The sequence below is a fragment of the Gracilinanus agilis genome, chromosome 4 (genome assembly GCF_016433145.1).
Source record: "Gracilinanus agilis isolate LMUSP501 chromosome 4, AgileGrace, whole genome shotgun sequence".
Taxonomy (NCBI): Eukaryota; Metazoa; Chordata; class Mammalia; order Didelphimorphia; family Didelphidae; genus Gracilinanus; species Gracilinanus agilis.
In genome coordinates, this window is record NC_058133.1 from 199,718,661 (window position 1) to 199,741,499 (window position 22,839).

At 44.2% G+C, this 22,839-nt stretch overlaps 1 protein-coding gene across 1 annotated transcript in view; it reads right to left on the bottom strand.

The window, feature by feature from the left end:
- Positions 1-7,952, bottom strand: part of SLC4A1 (solute carrier family 4 member 1 (Diego blood group)) — a 17,418-nt gene extending 9,466 nt beyond the window's left edge. Inside the window, exons 1-6 of the mRNA XM_044675122.1 lie at positions 7,376-7,952; positions 5,494-5,674; positions 4,960-5,095; positions 3,572-3,692; positions 3,239-3,323; positions 2,789-2,970 (exon numbers count right to left, since the gene is read on the bottom strand). Coding sequence (XP_044531057.1) covers positions 2,789-2,970; positions 3,239-3,323; positions 3,572-3,692; positions 4,960-5,095; positions 5,494-5,674; positions 7,376-7,447 — 777 coding nt within the window. The 5' untranslated portion in view covers positions 7,448-7,952. The remainder of the gene's footprint in view (positions 1-2,788; positions 2,971-3,238; positions 3,324-3,571; positions 3,693-4,959; positions 5,096-5,493; positions 5,675-7,375) is intronic.
- Positions 7,953-22,839: the final 14,887 nt, after the last annotated feature.

A 22,839-nucleotide genomic window follows, 5' to 3' on the forward strand; every position in this document is an offset into this window, starting at 1 on the left:
ATACTATATTATCTATTTTATATATCTATATTATTATATGTTATCTATTTATATTATAATATTATCTATATTATTATATCACATATAATATTATCTATATTATATTCTGATATTATCTATACTATATTATCTATTTTATATTATTAGATTATATCTATATTGTTACTATTATCTATTTTAATTATATTATCTATATTATAATATAACATCATATGTTATAATATATTAAAATATCATCTATACTATGTTATATTGCCATATAGATTTTGTATTTTCTTCCCTTTTTTTCTGAGGGAATAAACCCTTTCCCTCTTATTTTTTTTAAACCTTTCCCTTCTGTCTTAGAACCAATATGGTTCTAAGGCAGAAGAGCAGTAAAGGACTAGGCCACTGGAGTTAAGTGACGTGCCCAGGGTCACACAGCTAGGAAATGTCTGCAGTCATATTTGAACCCAGGATCTGTCTCTAGACCTAGATTTCAATCCATTGAATTGTCTGGCTGCCCTCAAACACAGAATCTTTTGAGTCACCTCCATCCTTGGCCCTTGGAGCAGGCTTTCTCTCAAATTTATAGACTCAGAGGCAGCTAAAAAGCATGGTGAATAGAATACCAGGCTTGGTTGGGGTCAAGATGTCCTGGGTTCAAATCTGGCCTCAGACATTTCCTAGCTGTGTGACCCTGGGCAAGCCACATAATGGAGATTACCTAACTCTTGCCATTCTTTTGTTTTAGAATTGATACAAAGACAGAAGGTAAGGGTTTAAAAATACAAACAAACATTTATAAGCTTCTATATTTAAAGCTGGATGGACCTTGGTTTAAGCCAATGATTCCCAAAGTGGGTGCTGCAGCGATCCAGGGAAGCGGTGATGGCCACAGGTGGTGCATTTATCTTTCCTAATAATTGCTATTAAAATTTTTTAAAATTTAATTTCCAGGGGGCAGTAGGCCAAAAAAGTTTGGGAACCACTGGGTTAAGCTCACTTTATGGATCAGGAAGGCCAGGACTTGCCCAGAGTCACCCAGCTAGTATGTGTGTCCATTCCTGTGATGACAGATTTGGGTTCTTTCCTCTCCCCGCCATGCCCTTCCCTCCAGGCCCCTGCAAGGGCATCGTTTCAGGAGGGAGGAGCGTAGTGGAAGAAGGAACAGAGTAGGCTGAAGCTGACTGGGCAGTTTAATTGGGATGTCCAGGTTAAAAACTGAACTGAGCTGATCTAATCTAAACCAGACTGATGTAGGACAGATCAGTCTAAACCAGAGTGATCAGGGCTGAAGCGAGTCAAGCCAGGCCAAAGCAGATGACCCTGGACCGGACTCACACATCAATGGCTCCTTCCAAGATCAGCTCCAAGACTACCCCTTTGTGGGGCCTCTCTCTGGTCCCCACCTCCCCAGTACCTTGAATTTATTTTGCAGATGTTCATTTTACATTTACCTCTATGTGTAGGACAGGGCTAACTAGATGGCTTGGTGGAGAGAGAGCCAGGCCTGGAGTCAGGAAGACCTGGGTTCAAATCTGGCCTCAGACACTTCCTAGCTGGATGACCCTGGGCAGGCCACTTAATCTACCTAGGAGGCAGCTAGGTGGCTCAGTGGATAGAGCGCTGGACCTGGAGTTAGGAAGACCTGAATTCAAATTTACTAGCTGGGTGACCCCTGGGCAAGTCATTTAACTTCTGTTTCCCTCAATCCATTGAGGAAGGACATGCCAAACCACTGCAATATCTTTATCAAGAAAGCACCATGGGGGCAGCTGGGTAGCTCAGTGGATTGAGAGTCAGGCCTAGAGATGAGAGGTCCTAGGTTCAAATCCAGCCTCAAACACTTCCTAGCTGTGTGACCCTGGGCAAGTCACTTGACCCCCATTGCTCACCCTTACCACTCTTCCACTAAGGAGCCAATACACACACGTTAAGGGTTTAAAAGAAAAAAAAAGAAAATACCATGGACAGGATAGTCCACAGGGCTAAGAAGAATCAGACACCACTGAATAACATCAACAACAGCTTGTGCAGATGCTGCCTCCCTCATAGCATAGAAGCTTCCTGAGGGCAAGGGCCTTTTCATCTTTTTTTTTTTTTTTTTAAGCCTTTACTTTCCATCTTAGAATCAATACTGTGTATGAGTTCCAAGGCAGAAGAGCTGTCAGGGCTAGGCAATGGGGGTCAAGTGACTTGGCCAGGGTCATCCAGCTAGGAAGTGTCTAAGGCCAGATTTGAACCCAGGACTTCCCTTCTCCAGACCTGCCTCTCTATCCACTGAGCCACCCAGCTGCCCTGAGAGCATTTCATTTTTGTCTCTATCTCCAGTGCTTGGCCCATTTCCTAGCATAGTAGATGCTTAATACATATCCTTGTTGACTGATTGGTTGGTTGGTTTATTGAACCAGGAGAAACCAGGATGAACCAGGCCAGGATGAAATGAAATCAAACTAGACTGAAATAGACTAAATTGGGCTGAATAGGTCAATTTTGATAAACCCAGTCAAACTTGGAAAGACTGGTTTCAATAAGGCCACTCAGATAATACACGTATAACCCAGTGGAATTGCTCATCAACTCTGGGAGCAGGGAGAGAAGAGGGGAGGGAGACAACACGAGTCATGTAACTTTGGAAAACTTAGGTGGAAACTTGTTATTGGAATAAAATAAAGATAAAAAATAAAAATAATCAATAAAAAAGGCCATTCGGACTGATGATCAAGCCTAGCTGAGCCCAGGCTTTAGTTCTCCCACCGAGCCCCCCTTCTCTCCTGTACCCCTTTCTCGGGGAATGCCCCTCTACCTTCTCAGACATTAAGGTGGCAGCAGCCCGGCCAAGCTGGGTGTAGTCCACGTGGGGGCTCTCAGGCCCCAAGAGCACCAAGAGGAAACGGACTGGCACCTGGACATCAACTGCTTCCAGCCTGGCTGCCTCCTGAAGCCGCACAAAGCCCAGGATGGGACGTTCCAGGAAGGAGGCACGACCTGATGGATGGAAATAAAGACGGAGTTGGGAGCCAGGTGGGGAAGGAGTCTGTCTGCTTTGTGGGAATGAAGGGGCACAGCAGAGACAGGCTCGAGGAGGGTTTAGGGACAGGGAAGGGCTTGGGAGGAGAGGGGGATGCAGTGGGGAGAAGGGAGGAAAAAAGGGATAAGAAATCCAATGACATGTAGCAGGTAGACAGAGGAGGGTTGGGTATGATGGGGACTGGAGGAAGGACCAGGAAACTGGAAGAGAACACAGAGAACTCACCCACTAATACCAGTGTGGCCTCTGAATCAGGAGGGATCTTCTCCAGGATGTGAGATGGCCCTGGGCTGCATGAGGAACCTTCTCCCTGCCAAGAGGGAAGGGATGATGGTTGACAGGGGGCTCTGAGCTATATTCATTGTCTTATCTCTCTAGGCCTCCTCATTGCTTCACCCCCACCCCAATTGTTGTGGCTCTTGGATATCCTGGACCTAAGAAATCTGAACTTCAAATCTTTTTCCACAGTATTTCCTTTCCCTCCACTCCTTCCAGCTCTCACTCTTCTAACTTCCTTGGCCCTCCGACTCTCCCTGGTAGTTCTCTCCTCAGCCTTACCGGCTCACAGTAGATCTGGCTCTCTAAGGAGGGTTGTGCCAGCAGGGGCTCAGAGGGATCGCCTGATCGATTTAACACAGCTGGTTTCACCCCTCCCAGAGCTTCCAATTCTCCTTCGTGGCTAAAGAAGACAAAGAGGAAGTCAGGAGCAGAATGGAAACATAGGGGCAGAAGAACTACTCCCTTGGAGGTTTCTAGAATAAATGAATGAATGAATGAATGAGAGAATGAGAGAATGAATGAGAGAATGAACTACTGAATGATAAAGCTTTTAAATAAATACTATACTCAAGGCTGCCCTGTTAGGAGGGTTTGCAGTGATAACCCCTGGGGCAAGATGTTCTGGTGATCAAATCAGAGCAGAGCATTTGGTGTAGTAGAAAGAGAATTAGAAGCATCTGAAGACTTGGGTTCAGATCTTGACTTTGCTATTTACAATTTACTGGGGCAAGTTATTTCTTGTTTAGTTTCTCTATATATAAAATGGGGGGGCATGGAGAATGGGGAACTTGACTATATGACTTTTGAGGTCCTCTGAAATTTCAAAGTTTATGATTTGAAGAGGAGACAGAGATTTTTCCATCACATTTGAAGATCCTAGTAAATAGAATTCTATCTGAAATTATGGGGACAGTACTGCCTGGAGATAGGATAGACAAATTTTTGAGGTCTCTGTTTCTCTTAAGACCAGATAACCCTTGAGAAAGTTCTAGATGGTGCTGTTTGCACCCTCTAAATTTTTCATGCTTATAGGGAGAGGAAGTACTCTCTAGGTTGAGGTTTCTATCAGGGGCTGAGAAAGCAAAGGAGGAACTGGGGTTGAGAAAAATACCCTTTCGGGAACAACTTTAGTTTTTGGGAGGAATAGAATGTGAAAACATTTCAAGGAAAAAATTAATATTTCATTAAAAATTAGATTTAATTAAGCAGATACTTATTAAGCACTTATGTTTGGGTCAGTGTGTTAAGTCTTGGAAATAGAAAGGGAAAGAAAACTGGTTTTAATTGTGCCTTGATGTTTACCAAGAAAGCCTGAGTTTAACTATTGATATATTTTGAAAGCTAAAATGTGAAGGAATGATGGTGAATTCTGTCATCTTTCCAGGATATGTATGCATTTCTCCTTTCATTCATACTTCATCTCATAACTTTATCTTGACTACATTTGACGAAGTCCTTGTTTTTGTGAGAATTTTTTTCTGAAAGTCTTTATCACTTAAAAAAATGTATATAAAGGTTAAAAAAAAAAAAAAAGGAGATGTCGGGGCCTTCCTAATTTTCTGCCCTAAGGTAGAGCTCTGATGGATCCACCCTCGTTATAGGTCAGGGTCCATGTGCCAAGAATATGCATGTGTAAATATGTGCAGGGTGGGGAGAGGTAAGGTTACCTGTGTTTGACCAGCAGAGCCCTGAGCAGCTCATCCCGGTCCTGGGGCCGGACCTGACCTTCATAGATGAATTGGTCTAGAAGCTGGTTGACAATCCCAGGCAAGGTGGTCTCAGACAGGTCCATCATCACGGTGCCTAGCAAGCAGCATGGCAGGATCAGGGGTTGGGTGGGAGACAGGGTCACTGGTCAGACTAAGAGGCGCTCTCTCCAGGGTCTCTCCTCCCTCTGCTTAGGAGGTAAGAAAACCTCTGCCCTGATCTTACATATATAACGGATATCATCTTGGCTATCATATCACCCTTTTCCATGGTGGGGGAGAGACTTGAAAGAAGAAAAGAATTTGGAACTCAAAACAATAAAAGAATGCTAAAAGCAAGCAAATAATTAAATAAAAAGAAAATATCTGCTCTGATTCCACCTCTTCACCAACATCCCTCTGTGGAGATCACAAAGCACCGTCTTCAGGTGATTACTAGGGGAACACAGGAGAAAGGGAACTAGAATCTAGGTGTCCTGGGGCACCCTTGCTCACCCCTTTTAAAAGTTCTCTGTAGCTCTAGGAGGCTCCAGAAGGTTAAGCAAGAAATATGGGGGCGACCCCAGCCCCCTGCCTCAGCCCTGTTCTCCTCCAATCGAACCCAACGGGCCACCTCCATCCACCGAAGTTCCTGGTTCTTCCCATCCATCACCAGCTCCTGCAGCTCCACATAGACCTAATAGAGAGCCAGATAGTAGGCAGGTTAAGGAAAGTAGACACTGGGAGCCATGGCAGGTCTTGGGCTCATGGCAGGAACTGGGTGAATGAACAATGGAGGTAACCTGGGTCCTAGAGTTAGGGAGGGCACGTATGAGGGGCAGTGGGCATTAAGAGGAAATGAGAGGGGACAGTGAGGTGGCTCACTGGATAGAGAGTCAGGCCTAGAGATAGGAGGCCCTGGGTTCAAATCTGTCCTTAGACACTTCCTAGCTGTGTGACTCTGGCAAGTCACTTAACCTCCATTGCCTAGCCCTTACTGCTCTTCAGCCTTGGGGTCATTACACAGTATTGATTCTAAGACAGAAGGTAAAGGGTTTTTTTGTTTGTTTTTAAAGAGGAAATGAGAAACAGGTATAAAGAGAAGGCTGAGTGGTAGTGTGTTACCTAGACTGAGTGAATAAGAAAGAATGAAGTAGAAGTAATATCTGGATAGGGATCCCAGACCCCAGGTTCTGTTCATCTGCCTATTCTCAAGATCTCTGTTCAGTCAAAGAGTGAACCTGCCCTTTCCAACATCACCGAAGGTACTCAAAGATCCTTGTAACAAAAAGGGTTTCCCATTTCCTTTTCCTATTCAGAGTTTAAGGGGCACTGAAGTCATTCTCTAGAATAATAATGGGTAAAGAATAGAAAAGAATAATATTAGGTGAAAATGGAATTTAAAATTTATTTTAAAAAGAATAATATTAGGTAGGGGCAAGGGAGCCTGGTAGAGGGAAGGAGAAAGAGCTAAGAGTAGATGAAGGAGGATCTAGATTGGGGAAATCAGGGCTAGAAAAGGCCAAGGGCTTCATTGCCCACATCCATTTCCAAATCCTTCAGCAGAATATTATCTATGTGTGTGTCAAACTATGAGTGGGACCCAAGGAGATTGAGAATGTGTGTACACAATTTTGTGTTTCAGACTGTGTGTTTGTGTGTGTGTGTATGTGTAATAGCTCCATGTCTCTCCACCCTTCCTTGAACAACACTTCCCTGGGCACCCCAAAGTGAGTGTTGGGGGAGCTCAGCAGAGGCAGGGTTCAAAGCCTGGGCAGGATGGGAGAAGAGCAAATATTGTAACAAATAGTTGATCTACTTCAAACTAGAAAGAAGAGGAAGGGACAAAATTCTTCTATCCTTGGCCTCTCCTGTTCTAGGCCTGAGCAAGTGCAGGCAGAATGATTTAGGCCAGGGAGAAGAAAGAAGTCCCTTAATCCTAATCAGAAACAGCATGGAAGCTTCTTGAGCCTGAAGATGCCCTGGGATTCATGGCCTAGGAAACCAGGACCTGTTCTCCACTTCTTGGGGTTCTCTCTCTTCCTCTGTCAATCTTTGGGAGTGGGAGAGGGGAGAATGAGAATGTGTTTTGTCTCCTCTTTCCCTCTCCCTCTTCCTCTCTTTCTCACCTCTCCTCTCCTCTCCACCATGTTTTTGAGGGGTCTTTGTTCCCCTCTCTGTCTGATTCCTTTCCTCATAAATTTGTTTGGGGATTTCAGGAGTCTCATCCCCCCCTCTACTCACATGTTCCCTCTTTTATTTTTCCTTTTATGCTTTTTTGGGATAGGAGAGGAAAACAGAGTTTTTTGTCCCTTCCTCCATCAGGTCTCATCTCCTTTCCCACCATGGGGGAGAGGATGTGTGGAGTTCCTACCCCACTCAGACTGGGATTTCTCACCTCGTGGGTGCCCGAGTCCGGTGTGGTCTGGTAGTCTCTGGTTGTTGGCTCCTGGGGGTGATCTAAAGACATCAAAGGTAAGTCAATTTTGCTCCCAGTCTCGAAGAGTCCCGACCCTCTCACACTTACCCTCTGTGGATCCTTCACTCCACTGCTCAGCAGCCAAAGACTTCAGAAAAGGTCTTACCTACTACCCCACCACAACATCCACCTGATAGACTTTTACTTGGGGACCCAGGCCAGTCATTATTCCCTCTTACTATAATACTTAAGTATTCACAAGTTGCCAAGTCGATACCTATCAGGGATGTCCATTGAAGATGCCCAGGTCTCAGATCAGGGTTCCTGTATTCCCATTTTGGACCAGAGAGGCAAGTAATCTAAGGTGCTTAGAGGGAAGTAATCTAAGGTGTTTAGCCATCACTGAATAGTCCCTATCACAGTGACACCCACTATGGGCACCTTCCTCTTTCTCTTGATTTGACCAGATGTTAAGTCTTTCTCAAACATATACTTCCAGCCCTTTTGATCTTTCCTTCCACTCTACCCCTCACCCTACCCAAATCCCGCTTCTTACCACTTTTTGCACCAAGCTCTGGAAACCACAGGGCCAGTTGCTTTATATCCTATTCTCCCCCTTCTCTCCCCCTTACAAGGACCCCACTTATTTACTGGGGCCCCTTGTCTTCACTGAAAATTGCTGGCACTTAAGTTATATTGACAGTAAACAGTTACCTGCCCTGGGTGTGGTCGAGGATGTTGGCTCTTGGTGCCCTTGACAGTTTTCCACCAACCCCTCCTCCTTGAGGGGGGCAGGGGCAAAAGTAAAGGGAAAATCCTTCCCTCCAATGAACATAAGGGGGACTATCCCAACCCTTCCCTCCCTTCCAGTTTCCCATCCTGATGGCACCCCTAAGAGGCAGGTTCTAAGGTTCCTTAGACTACAGTCAAGCACCAGCCTTAGTGCCCAGCTTGAAAGCCATTACTAGGCGGGCAGAGATGGCAGACAGGCTCCTAGCCATACTCCCTATTCTCCAGTGGGGCTCTCACACTTGCTCACCTTAGACAGAGAAGAGGCTGCCCTCTCAATCAACTAAAAGCCCATGGGTGACTGACCCTACCCCCATTTCCCCCTGTCCTCCTTCCCCTTCCTCTGTGGTCATTGCAAACAGAGTTCTGTTTACCCTTCAATCAATCTCAATTGGGGGGAGGAGAACCAGTCCCTGAAGGTTAGGGAGAAGGTGGGATGAGAAGCACTTTCCCCTTATATGGGGTTCCCATAGCATTGAATTGCACAAGTGAAGAATGAAGCGAAATAGAAGGAAGAATTGGAGGGAGATCAGACACTCAAGGATGGGGACAACTTACCTGGTTGTTCCTCCACAATTTCCTGGAGAGGAAGGGGCTCAGGGTCATCATAACCCTCCATCTCCAGCCTCTCCTCCAACACCATTTCATAGTCTATCTGCCGGTAGGAGTTTGGGAGAATGCCATGAGTATCACTCCCTTTCAGGTGCCTCCCCCAAGTCTCCACCATAGAAATCTGAAATTCCTCTGAGCCTATCGGGGATGTAGGATCTGCAGGGGTTAATTAATAGCTAGAAGAGACCCACCTGTGGTTCCTCCATGGTGTGGTACTAGGTCTTCAAGTCTCTAGTGTCGGCTTCGGCCACAGCATACCCCTTACGAGGGGTACCTATTAAGAGAAATGGTCTTAAGGTTGATAGGATTATTGATGAAAGACCCTAGAGGGTTTTCTACTTTTTACTTTTCCCCCATTGTGGTTGTTTAGTCATTCCTGAGTCATTGTGACCCCATCTGGGCAAAGATCCTGGAGTGGTTTGCCATTTCCTTCTCCAGTTTATTTTATAGATAAGGAAACTGAGGCCAACAGGGTGAAGTGACTTGCCCAGGATAATACAGCTAGTGCCTGAGGCTGGATTTGAAACCAAGAAAATGAGTCTTCCTGACTTCAGATTGGATACTCTATCCAGAGCCACCTAGCTCCCTTTCTTTCCCTGCACTTGATCAAAGAAATCTTCAGGAAGGTGCAGTCTCAGAGGCATTTTGGGGGAGCTTAGAGTCAAAGGAAGTAGAATGGCTGTAGAGAAGGAGTTGGAGAAGATGGGTCTCATGTATCCACTGAGGCCTATTTCTCACTTCCCTAAGGGTGGAGGAGTATAGATAGGGTCCTGGATAGTAGCCACATAAGACCAGAGCCTGTAAGACTGGGCCCCAGTATCATGGGGTCCAATTCACCATGGATATCAACCCATACAAAATCAGAGCTAGAAGGAACTTAGCTCATGTATCCCCTGAAACACCTCATTTTATAGAGGAAGAAACTGAGGCGCATAAAGAACAAGTGATGCCCAAATTCATATAGCAGATTAGTGACAGAAGCACAGCTAGAAAATCAGCTTAGGGATTCAAGTTCCAGATCTACTTTCCTCCATCATCATTTCTGGGGCCTGAGAAGGAACACTAATCTGAAAAGAAACCCATCTGTTCAGATGCCAAAGGGTGGATAAGATAACCCTAAAAAATGGAAAATGAATATTGGCCTGGGGAAATACCAGGTGGGCATCAGAGGAGAATAGGAAAGGACTGGGGTCAGTGGAACTCGCTTCTGTCTAGCTACCCCAAAGATAGGATTAAAGGAAACAGGTTGAAATCAGAAAAGTAGTAGGGAACTAAGATTAGACTATTTCATATCAGATTCACAAATGTAGATCAAGTATAAGCTAAGAGTGAGACCCTAGTTCTGGGTGCTCTGAAGAGGATTAAAGTATATGATTCCTAGCCAAAAAACCCTTACAGACTTTAGAAAGACAGAACATAAACTGACAATAAAATATGTAAGAAGAATATAATGTATCATAAGAATAATATATCATAAGAATAAAATAACATATCTCTCTCCCTTTTCAGAGGGAGAGAGATATATTCCCCTGGGCTGGGAGATGTGGACCAAGCAGGACTTTGGAGGTTGGGTAGGAAATGGGGAAAGACATTCCTAATGGGAGTACAAATTTAAGGAGCAAGAGTGCGGAGGTGGGACAACAGAAAACCTAGGCTCAGAATCGGGTAAGTTTAGGTTAAGTAATGAAGAAATCAAGAATTCTGGAGAAAATGACTTTCTGAATTAGAAAGAAGAGATGGTGGGGTTGATAATACATTTTCTCCTTTAGCCCCCACCTTGGCCTGAAGAAAAGGTTCTTCTTCTTCCAGGCTAGAAGAAAGGACAAGATAATCTTAGAAAGGTTCTAGATCTTGGTATAAAGACTGGGTCTTGTAGACTTCCTTGGGGCTTCTCTCATCAGGGAATCCACTACAGGGATATTTCTGCAATGACCCACATAACTCATGGGTCATCAGTTTGAGTTTTTCCATATAGCTCAGGTGATCCCAACACAAACTTCTTTCTTTCTCTTCCCCCCCCCCTTTCTTTCTCTCTTTTATCCTTTTACTTTTCCTATCACCTCCCTCTCCCCCTTCTCCATCTTCTTTCCCCTTCTATTTCCTTTCTTTCTTATGTCTTTTGCTTATACCTCAGACAAGCTAGCGGCATCTACCAGTCTAATTCACTCTCACTGGAGGCCCCAGGGAAGAGAGATTATTAGTCACACAAGGAGCTTGAAAAATGGGGCTAAGGAAGATGATGTGACTGACCAAAGGTCAGTCAGCACTTTTAGGAGACTCTGGCTACGCTTTAGCTCCTGCTAAAGGTGCTCTGTGACCTTTGGCAAGTCATTTTACCTTCTATAGCTCCATTTTTCAAATCTGTAATATAGAGACAATCCTCACCCTGCCCTACTGATCTAAGGCTGGTGGGAGGATGATAATAGTAATTATTTGCATTTATCTTCAACTGGGATATGCAGCATGAGAGAAATGATAGCAGGCCTTCCTGCCTTGACATCAGGAAGACCTATGTGATTATGGGCACCTTATTTAACTCTTTGGTGCCTCCATGTAATAAATTCTGAGTTGATAAGAGTGACCTGTATCACTGGAAAGAGTTTCTTAAAAAAAACCAAAAAAACAAGCAAACCATACTTTCTGTATTAGAACTGATACCAAGTATTGATTCTAAGGCAGAAGAGCAGTGAAGACTAGGCAACTGGGGTTAAGTGAGTTTCCCAGAGTCACACAGCTAGGAAATGTCCAAGGGCAGATTATGGTCCTCTCAGGCCTGGTGCTCTCTATCCACTATGCTACCTGGCTTCCCTTTTAATGAGTTTCTACCCCAGGAATTCCATCACCCAGGTCCTGACCAAAAACTTAATGTCCTGCTTGGTCAACAAAGCACTTTCCCCATAATACCCTTATGAGTACCAAGTATTATCCCCATTTTACAGAGGAGGAAACTGAGACTTACAAAAATGAATGATTTGTTCAAAGTCATGCAGCCTGTAAGTGGGAGTCAAACCCATGTCTCCTGACCCCAAGCTCAGTGCCTTTGGTTTGGAGGCAGCTAAGTAGGTACAAAGAAGAGATTGGATTTTGGAATCAGGGAAAACTAAGCCCGAATCCTAAACTTCAGACACTTATTCCCCACTCCTAAGCAAGTCATTTCATCTCTCAGCCTCAGTTTCCCTTTTTGTAAAATGGGGATAGTACTTACTCTCTAGGGCTATTGTGAAGATCAAATGAGATATTATCTGCAATTCTGAAAATCTTAAAGAGCCATCTATATAAAGGCTAGCAATTCTTTTTAGGATGTGTTTTTTTTTTTTTTAAACCCTTGTACTTCGGTGTATTGTCTCATAGATGGAAGATTGGTAAGGGTGGGCAATGGGGGTCAAGTGACTTGCCCAGGGTCACACAGCTGGGAAGTGGCTGAGGCCAGGTTTGAACCTAGGACCTCCTGTCTCTAGGCCTGACTCTCACTCCACTGAGCTACCCAGCTGCCCCTAGCAATTCTTTTTGGAGAGTGGCAGAGTCCTCACCCAGTGAGAGCTAACCAGCCTTGTCTATCCAGTTGCAGGACATGGCCATGATGGTCTTGAAGGACTGACCTCACTCCTTTTACATGGACAATTTATTTCTCTTGTCAGGGTCTTGGTCTCCAAACTAGAAACTTCCCATGATGGCACAGTCCTTCCAGGAACGCTCGCCCATTTCTCCTACCTTCTGCCCCAAACCCAACATATGTTCTGGGTCCCTCCAGCATTTTTCTGAGCTAAATCATAGCAATGTAGTGAATGGAAAGATTTCTGGACCACAAGATAAGAAGGCTTGGATTCTAATTCTGACTCTTTCTGGAGCCTCCTCCTTTCCTTTTTACGGGGCCTCTGCTCCTTTCCCTCCAACAAAGGAGCTTGGTTGGATGAGATTATCACTAAGATTCCTTGAAGCTCTGACATTCTGGGAGTCTGTGATGCTTGGGCTCCTGAGCAGTCGATGGGGAAAAGAGAGGAGAATGGGAGCTTCTCCCCACTTCTGGGGGGGCTCAGTTGAGGGGCCCTCATCACCCTGGAGCCAGATCGCCTGTCCTCCCTGTCTTCCCTACCCTGCCATATTCCAAGGGGCCCCAGCTGGTGCTCTTATGGTGATAAGCTGCCTCCCAGCCCCTATCATGGCCCTATTCCTGTCAATGCTCTGACCCCACCCCCCTCTACCTAGACTGCCAGACCCACAGGGCCAAGCCAGATAAGAGAGTGTGCCTGAGGTTTGGGGGCAGGAAGACTAGCTCTCTGGGCAAGGATGGGAAGTGGTCAACAATGAAGGGGGGCAATAAATGACAAGGGATTCCCTCTCTTGGGAGAGGCAATGTGATATAATTTGAAGGGCATTAGATTTAGAGTTACAGAAAATGGGTTTGAATCCTGACTCTAACTCTACATTTGTGGCCTTGGATAACTGGGCCTAAAATGGAACATAGGGAAGGGGATTAGATGAGCTCTAATGTCCCTTCCATCTCTAAATCATGATAAGAGTTCTTAACTTTTTCATTTGTCCAGGACCTCTTTGGCAAGCTGATGAAGCCTATGGTCCTCTTCTCAGAAGAATATTTTTAATGCATACAATAAAATGCATAAGATTATAAAGGAAATCAATTCTATTAAAATATAATTATCAAAATATTTTTAAAAGCAAAATTAAAAAGCCCCAGTTTAAGAGCCCCCAGTATAGTGAATTAGGTAATGACCTTAGACTGTAGAAGGTTCAAATCCTGTCTTGGACACAAGCTGTGGGACCCCGGGCAAGTCACTTACCTCTGATAGGCCTTAGTGTCTTCCTGTGTAAATTGAGGAGGATGAATTCTGAGGTTCCTTCCAACTCTAGACTCTATGATTATTCATTCTAGGGAAACCTACCTTGAGTGCTCAGGGATGCTCCAGAATCCCAACCATAGACTTGGTCATGCTAAGACCCTTATCCAATTTCACTGACCCATTGTGGTTTATCTGAATGAAGAGCCTTGTATTTGGGGCTGGCAAGAGAATCCTTTCCTTCCTGAACTCCTCTTCCTCAGGGGAGGGGACTCCAGGCTCCCTCTGTAGAGGAACTCAACGATGGAAATAGTACCAGCTGATGCTGGGTACCTGGACTTTTTCAGAAGGAGAGTAGTGCTAATGCCCCAGAAGCAGCTGCATGTGAGAGGACATGAGAATGGACTGGAGGTAGTCTGTGGTCTCCTAAACCTACTGGAGGGATTGATAACCCCTTGAGAGGGAAACACTGGAGGAGAGACAGGATGAGGACATGACTACCACTCTGGGCCAAATTCTTATGGGAGGCTGAAAGGCATGGTTGCTCTGCTCTGTGAGAGTAGATAGCAAATGTGAAACATACTCACAGTCCTATCTTCTTACATATATGCACCCTACAATTTCTTTTTTTTTTTTTTAACCTTTACCTTTCATCTTAGAATCAATACTGTGTATTGGTTCCAAGGCAGAAGAGTGATAAAGGCTAGGCAATGGGGGTTAAGTGACTTGCCCAGGGTCACACAGCTAGGAAGTATCTGAGACCACATTTGAACCCAAGACCTGTTGTCTCTAGGCCTGGCTTTCTATTCATTGAGCCACCTACCTCCCCTATACCTCACAATTTCAAAGCCACAAATTTATCTTCTAATTTTCTTCTTTCCTAGTATCACCAAGTCTCAGATCCATGCAGACATCTATGCGTGGAGGCATCATTGGCTTTGATGTCTTGATGTCTACCCCATATCTCCTTGGAGAACAAAATCAGGAATGGGATTCTTACGCTTGCTAGAAGCCAAATCAGATATGCCAGGACATGGATTTCGACCTAGAACCATCAGGAACCCTTTGAGGCCAGTAGTGACATGACACCCCTACCCTATTACCTCTCCCACCTCTTTCCCCTTTTTGCTTACCTGATATTTTGCTGGCTAGGTTCCCTTGGTGAGATCTTGGGGTGCCAGGTGCCCGTTCAGACTGGCTGAATCTCACACCCTCTCTTGACAGTCCCTGGCCCTCTGTCCCTCACCCTGGGGCAGCTCACAAACCCCTGACTCATGCCCCCGCCTCCTAATCTGCCCGCCCCATGAGCCCTGGGCACCCCTTTCCCCCACCCCCCTACCCCGCCCCACTTCAGCCCATGGCCCAGTAAACAGAGTTATCATGGACACACATCTGGACAGCTGTGTGTCCCTCCAGACCCCACCTCCACCCCACCCCACCCTTGGTTCCTTCCAAGGCTGATCGCTCCTTCGCACACCCTAGGTTCCCTTTGGCACCCTATTTCCTGGGTGTCCTTCTTAGGGTGGTGTTCAAAACCACAAAGACTCCTCTGACAGCCCTATATACCTTCCTATAAACTCCTACAAATTTCAGAATCTTCTTGATCTTCTCACCTTCCCTCTTCCATGACACAGTCAGTGTCCTTTGACGTTATGTCAATTCATTCATTGTCCTACCCTTGACCCTGGTCTTTTTCTTTAGTTCTTTTCTCCACAGTCCTGACCCTCCTTGAGGCCATTTGGAGGCCTGGCCTCCAGATGTTGGAGGTTTTGAGACCCAANCCCACTTCAGCCCATGGCCCAGTAAACAGAGTTATCATGGACACACATCTGGACAGCTGTGTGTCCCTCCAGACCCCACCTCCACCCCACCCCACCCTTGGTTCCTTCCAAGGCTGATCGCTCCTTCGCACACCCTAGGTTCCCTTTGGCACCCTATTTCCTGGGTGTCCTTCTTAGGGTGGTGTTCAAAACCACAAAGACTCCTCTGACAGCCCTATATACCTTCCTATAAACTCCTACAAATTTCAGAATCTTCTTGATCTTCTCACCTTCCCTCTTCCATGACACAGTCAGTGTCCTTTGACGTTATGTCAATTCATTCATTGTCCTACCCTTGACCCTGGTCTTTTTCTTTAGTTCTTTTCTCCACAGTCCTGACCCTCCTTGAGGCCATTTGGAGGCCTGGCCTCCAGATGTTGGAGGTTTTGAGACCCAAGTACTGGGGAAGCAATTCTCCTTTTCCTTAATCCCAGCCCTTCTTCTTAAGGGCTGCTCAGGCTTCAAATCCTGGGAGCTCAGTTGGGTTCTGAGGCGCTGGGCCACAGGGCACTTAGGGCATCGTTGGCACTCAGTCAACCCGAAACAATGACAAAAACAACAATAATAACCACGGCCCGACACCAACCGGCTAACAATGCCAGCTATGTCTGTGCGGGACAGGCCTCCACTGTCAGGTATCTTGTCACTGTCTCCCCATCCCAGTCTCCTGGGGCGAACAGGCAGGCTGGCATTCCTGGGCCCCCACTGTGCCCACAGGCACCCAAGAGCTGCCCAGTGGAGGCCCTCTCCTACATGCAACCTCAATATTCCATTTGGATTCTCATTTACTTTGTATACTATCCATTTCTCCACACACTCTGCTTGGTGTCTAAAGTTCTCTTCTGCCCTTTGGAGGTTCATCGCTGTGCCAGAGGCTCTCCCTAGTCCTTAGTTTCCTCTAATGTTTACCTCCACCCCCACAGCCTCCCAGAGACATGCGGACAGATCCAGAGACACAGAGTGAGGCAGAGAGTTAGAGATAAAGACAGAGAACTAGCTTTATCTCTGTGACTTTATTCACAGAAAGAGTCATCGACAAAGAAGTGGAAAACCAAGACAGAAGTTCTGAAGGGAACACTCAGAACCAGAGAGAAAGGCAGAGTTAGCAAGGTAGAGGCTCAAGGAAGGAGGTGGCCAAGCAAGGGAAGAGACAAATAGGCGAGGCAAAAAGTAGCCAACTGACAAAAACAGAAATGGAGAGAAAGAGGAGGCCCACTTGCAGAGAGAACTTGAAGTCTGTAACCTAACAGAGGCTCTTGGTTTGAGAATGACCCATTAGGTTGGTTTAATCTTGGCTAGGGACAGGGGCTTGGATGAGATGACTCCTAGAGAAACTTCCTGCCCCACTCACACCTCAAATGTGAGTGGATACCTGAAATCAAACCTCTATCTCTTGGCCAACCATGGTGGTAGAGACATGGCTTTATTTACACGAGGGGATGAGAGTAACGAGGAAACCTCAGTCCGAGGGGAAATCTCTAAGCTTCCCCAAGGGCCTTTCTCTCTCCCAACAGGGCTGACACATGATTAAATTGAGGAGTCACGGGAGAAGATCTGTCTAAACATCACGTCCCCTGGAGAGGTATACATGTTTTTGTTCATGTATTTATGTAGAAAGCATGGTAAATGGTAAATAGCGTGCTGGACTCCAAGTCAAGAAGAGCTTGAGTTCAAATCCTGCATGTAATTCCCATTAGTTGCATAATCTAGATTAAGCCAATTAATCTTTTCTTTTTTAAAAACTTTACCTTCCATCTTAGAATCAATGCTTTATATTGGTTCCAAGGCAGAAGAGCAGTAAAGGCTAGGCAATGGGGGTTAAGTGACTTGCCCAGGGTCACAAAGCTAAGAAGTGTCTGAGACCAGATTTGAATCCAGGTCCTCCTGACTCCAGGCCTGGCTCTCTTTCCATGAAAACACCTAGCTCCCCCAAGGTTTTCTGAACATCAATTTCCTCATCTGTCAGATGGAAACAATAACCCAATGAATCTACCTTGACAGGAGACTTGAGAAGATTAAATAAGACAAAGCATATACAATTCTTTTTATTTTGGACATGATCAATAAGAGAATTAGTTTGCTTGAATATGCATTATTTGTTACAAGGGTTTTGTTTTTTAATAAGGTGGGAGCGGGAAAGAAGAAATGCTTATCAATTGAAAAAAAAATTAAATTAAAAATTTTTAATGTATTTTGTAAAGTTTTTTAAAACGACATTAACATGTTCAAATCTGGCCTCAGGTGCTTCCTAGCTATGTGACCCTGGGCAAGTCACTTAACTCCAATTGCCTAGCCCTTGCTATTCTTCTGCCTTGGAACCAATACTTAGTATTGATTCTCAAACAGAAGACAAGAGTTTTTAAAAACTGCACATTAAATGCCTACTATGTGCAAAAACAAAAACCACCAACCTGTGCTAGGTGCTAGAGAAACAAAGATTAAAAAAGGAATAATCCCTGACCTCAAAGAATTTATTTCTGTGGAAAGAGCTTGCCTTTTCATTATAATCTTTCTAGTAATTTCTTTTTTTTTAAGCCATACTTTCTGTCTTAGAATCGATACTAAGTATTAATTCCAAGATTGAAGAGTAAAGGTTGGGCAATAAGGGTTAAGTGACATGTCCAGCGTCATACAGCTAGGAAGTGTCTGAAGTCACATTTGAACCCAGGACCTCCTGTCTCCAGGCCTTGTGCTCCTCTCCATTATGCTACTAGCTATCCCCTTCCATTCATTTCCTTTTCTTAACAAAAATATAATTTTATTTTCAAAATATTTTTCATGGTTACATGATTCATGTTCTTTCCCTCCCCCACCCTTCCATTAATTTATAATTGACTAGAATGGGAAAATGGCCAATGAGAGTCAGTCCTTTGGTGTGTGCACAAAAGTATTCAATGAATGTTTCCTGTCCACTTACCACACAGTAAAGAGAGGCATCTTCAACTATTTGATGAGCGGGAACTGAGTAAACCTCTGGTCGGGGTGAGAGATGGTACCAGTGATGGCAGTAGCCTCCAGTTGTAGGTCCCCTATTTCCCCACCTGGGCTAACAGGATGCCTTGAAATGACCCCTCTGGCCTTTGCCTCTTTGCTTTTATTATTTTATGCTATTAGATGAGGGAATACTAGAGATGGAACAATCTCGGTTTGGACTTTGTGAGCTTCAAAATTTTGGGCAAACCATCAGGGGTCCAGGAACTAGAATCCAAACCGTAGTTTGTCAGCAGCCAAACTAGGAGAGGCACCAGGGAAGTAGTGAAGAAGATCTGCTTGAACCAGCCCATCAGCTGCTGCTTCTTCTTCTTCTTCTTCTTCTTCTTCTTCTTCTTCTTCTTCTTCTTCTTCTTCTTCTTCCTATTAATAGCATGGAATCAACTCCATCTATTTGGCTATGCCATATTTGGAAGTGATGGGGGAAATTGTAGCAAATGGTCTCCAACATGTAGTTCTTTTATAGACTTTGGAAGTCCTTATCCTAACTTCCATTTACATTGATGTTGAGTCCCCAGAGCAAGGCTAACTAGCTACATCTTCCCCTCAGTGATCTAGGGGTAATCCTGAGAGGCTCTGGAGTATCTTCTAATTTTGTCAACTCTAGTCACCATTCTGGTGTATTTAATTCATCAACAATATTCTTTCTCTCTCACCATCAAACTTTCCCAAGAGAAATAAACTTTGAAGAAAGTTTCTCTGATAAAGGTCCCAATTCTAAAATATATAAGGAACCAAGCCAAATTTCTAAGAATGAGAGTCATTCCCCAATTGATAAATGGTTAAAGGATATGAATAGTCAATTTTCAGAGGAATATCAATCACCAATAATGATCATCATCTGATTTATAGCATTGATTTATCCAGCGATTGGCACTGTGGCATCATTTATCTAATTAACATAAATCATCTTTTACAAAGGGATATTTATTGAGATGAATGAATGAATGAAGCAATATTTCTCCCCAACACCCAAAAGTATGTTTTCCCGATGGGACCACCTTGGTCCCAGTCAGAACAATGGGATCCTAGCAGAAGTGTTCCTTCTTTATACCAGGCACATCTCAAAATATTTTCTTATTTTTACTCATCCTCTTATTCCTTGAAGTCTCTGAGAAGGATATAACCTCCTTGTCAAGACTAATTATCTATTTGTGCCTTTAAATACATTCCTTCACAAGTCCTTCTGGACTTTTTTTTGGTGGACTGGGCCTGATTCAAGTGAGTCCCTTGGTAGTCTACATCCAATATTGGATTAAAATAAGATACTAATAGATCATTCAACAGTTAACTAAAGGAGGTTTACTTAGCCATAGCATAGAAGGAATATTCAATGAAGATAGAGCATTTAGGTAGGGTCTGGTCAGCAGGGCAGGTGTTGCATCCCCCACCATATGCGTGCGCACACACACACACACACACACACACACACACACACACACACACACACTTACTTTAGGGCTTCTGCCAAGTCTGAAATGCCCTAATTGCATATGAGTGAGCATCTCTCTGCCTTAAGGTGACAAGGATCCATGATGACATGGCCTGAGGTACTCAGGAAGCTTTCTTCAATGGCCATTTTGCTTGAGTCTTAGAACCTCTTGGGCCAATCAAGTCTTAAGAGTAGCTTCCTTAACTTTTTTTAAACCTAAGGATTTCCATCTTAGAATGAATACTGTATATTGATTCCAGGATTCCAAGGCAGAAGAGTGGATAGGGCTAGGCAATGGAGTTAAGTGACTTACCCAAGGGTTGCACAGCTAGAAAGCATCTGAGGCCAGTTAGAACCCAGGACTTTCCTTCCCTAGGTCTGGCTCTCTACCCACTAAGCCACTCAGCTATTCCTGCTTCCTTAACTTTTTTTTTTTAAACCCTTACCTTCCGTCTTGGAATCAATACTGTGTATTGGCGTGGTAAGGGTAGGCAATGGGGGTCAAGTGACTTGCCCAGAGTCACACAGCTAGGAAGTGTCTGAGGTCAGATTTGAACCCAGAACCTTCCATCTTTAGGCCTGGCTCTCAATCCACTGAGCAACCCAGCTGCCCCCTGCTTCCTTAACTTTTTTTTTAAACCCTTACCTTCTGTCTTAGAGTCAATACTGTGTATTGGCTCCAAGGCAGAAGAGTGGTAAGGGTAGGCAGTGGGGTCAAGTGACTTGCCTAGGGTCACACAGCTGGGAAGTGTCTGAGGCCAGATTTGAACCTAGGACCTTCCGTCTCTAGGTCTGGCTCTCAATCCACTGAGCTACCTAGCTGCCCTGCTTCCTTAACTTTCAAGGAAAGAAATAGCCTAACCTATGTGTCAGGGTGAGGAGTACCTCTGGTAAATATTGATCCTATCACAAATTTAATCCATTAATAATATCCCTTCTCTCTCACCCATCAAACCTTTCCAAGAGAAATGATCTTTGAAGCAAGTTTCTCTGATAAAGGTCTCAATTCTAAAATTTGTAAGGAACTGAGACCAATACCTAAGAATGGAAGCCATTCTCTAATAGAGCAATAATCAAAGAATATGAATAGGCAGTTTTCAGAGGAAAACATCAAAGTCAGTATATGAAAAAATTAGAAATCATCAATTATTAGAAAAATACAAATTAAAACAACTCTGAGGTACCCACTTACACTCATCAGATTGGCCAAGATGACTAGAAAGAAAAAAAACCAAATACTAAAGAGGATGTGGGCAAATGGATAAACTAGTGCACTTTGGTGGAGCTGTGAAGTAGTTTAATTATTGTGGTAAGCAATTTGGACCCCTGCCCAAAAAGCTATTCAACCTTTTGGCTCAGCAACAACACTACTGTCTGTGCCCCAAGAAGATCAAAGAAAAAGGAAAAGAACTTTTGTGCGCTATAATATTTATAGTAGTTCTTTCTGAGTGGCAAAGAATTGGAAACTGAGAAGATGCCTGTCAATTGGTAAATGCCTGAATAAATCATGGTGCATGAATGTGACGGAATACTATTGAACTGTAAGAAATAATGGAGATAGTTTTGGAAAAATCTGGGAAGACTTATTTGAACTAATGCAAATGAAGTGAGCAGAACCAGGATTACAGTGTATACCATAATAGCAATATTGTAAAGATAACCAGGAGGTAACTAGGTAGTTCAGTGGATTAGAGCACTAGCCTGGAGTCAGGAAGACCTGAGTTCAAACCTAGCTTCAGATACTTACTAGTTGTGTGATCTGGAGCAAATCACTTAATCCATTGGAGCAGGAAACAGCAAACCATTCTAGTCCCCCATGGGCAGTACTGGTGTGTTACAGTCCCGTCCAGGGGTCATGAAAGAATGAAGCACTACTAAACAACAACAGTAAAAATAATCAACTGTGAAAGACTTAGTAACTATGATCAACACAGTGACTCTCCACAATTCCAAAAGACTCATGATGAAACATTCTTTCCACTTTCAGTAGAAAACTGATAGAGAGTGTAGATTGATGAACATTCTTTTCTTTCCTTTTTCTTGCTCTGCCCTGCCCCATGTGGCTAAAGCAAAAATTTGTTTTGCATGGCTTCATATTTGGAATGGATTTAATGTATTTTGTCTTTTCAAAGAGTAAGGAAGAGGATAGGGGAGGGGAGGGAGAGGGAGAGGGAGAAGGAGAAGGAGAAGGAGAAGGAGAAGGAGAAGGAGAAGGAGAAGGAGAAGGAGAAGGAGAAGGAGAAGGAGAGAGTGATCAGTTAGAAAGACTAGGAAAGATATTAGGAACGAAGTGGTGTCTGAGCTGTACTTTGAGGAGGGGAGGAGAGAGGATTTCTTGCTAGATTGCCTTCCTTCCCATCCCAACACACAGCCACAGTTGATGTAGTCAGAGAAGTTACAGAATGTAATCACAAGGTGGTAATGAGGTGGTAAGCCTACTGTCAGAAATGCTTCTTCATCTAATACTTGTAAGAGGTGTGAAACACTGTACCTCTTTGGTAGAGGCAAAAAGGGAACCCAAGATTGGCTGAGAAAACAATTAAGAAGCCAGGAGTTCTATGAAAATTTGTATTTTGTCTTCACTTCGCCACTTTGGGCAAAAGGAGGAGAACTATCTAGTTAGTTGAATGAGCCTGTAGAAAGATTAAAAAATGGAATACCCAGAAACCCCTCCATGGCAATCAGGGAATTTCCTAGTAGACTGTGAACAAACAGGGGGAGTGTGTTTTCTTTTGTCTGGAGTGTTCTAGGAGCAGATATGCCATTCCTTTCTGGGCAGACAGACCCTGGAGAGGGTCTTGGCTTGGGGAACTTTAATTAAGGATTAGTTTAGCCAGCTTCCCTCAGTCTGTACCTGGGTAGATTTATTTTATTTGCACTTCTAATTAATTTACCAGTGTGTTATAGTGTTGTGGCCAGCACAACATAAGAGGTCAGGGCATGGTCCTAAACTACAGGGGAACTGTGGGCATGAAATTTGAAACTTAAGAAAATAAGAGAAGA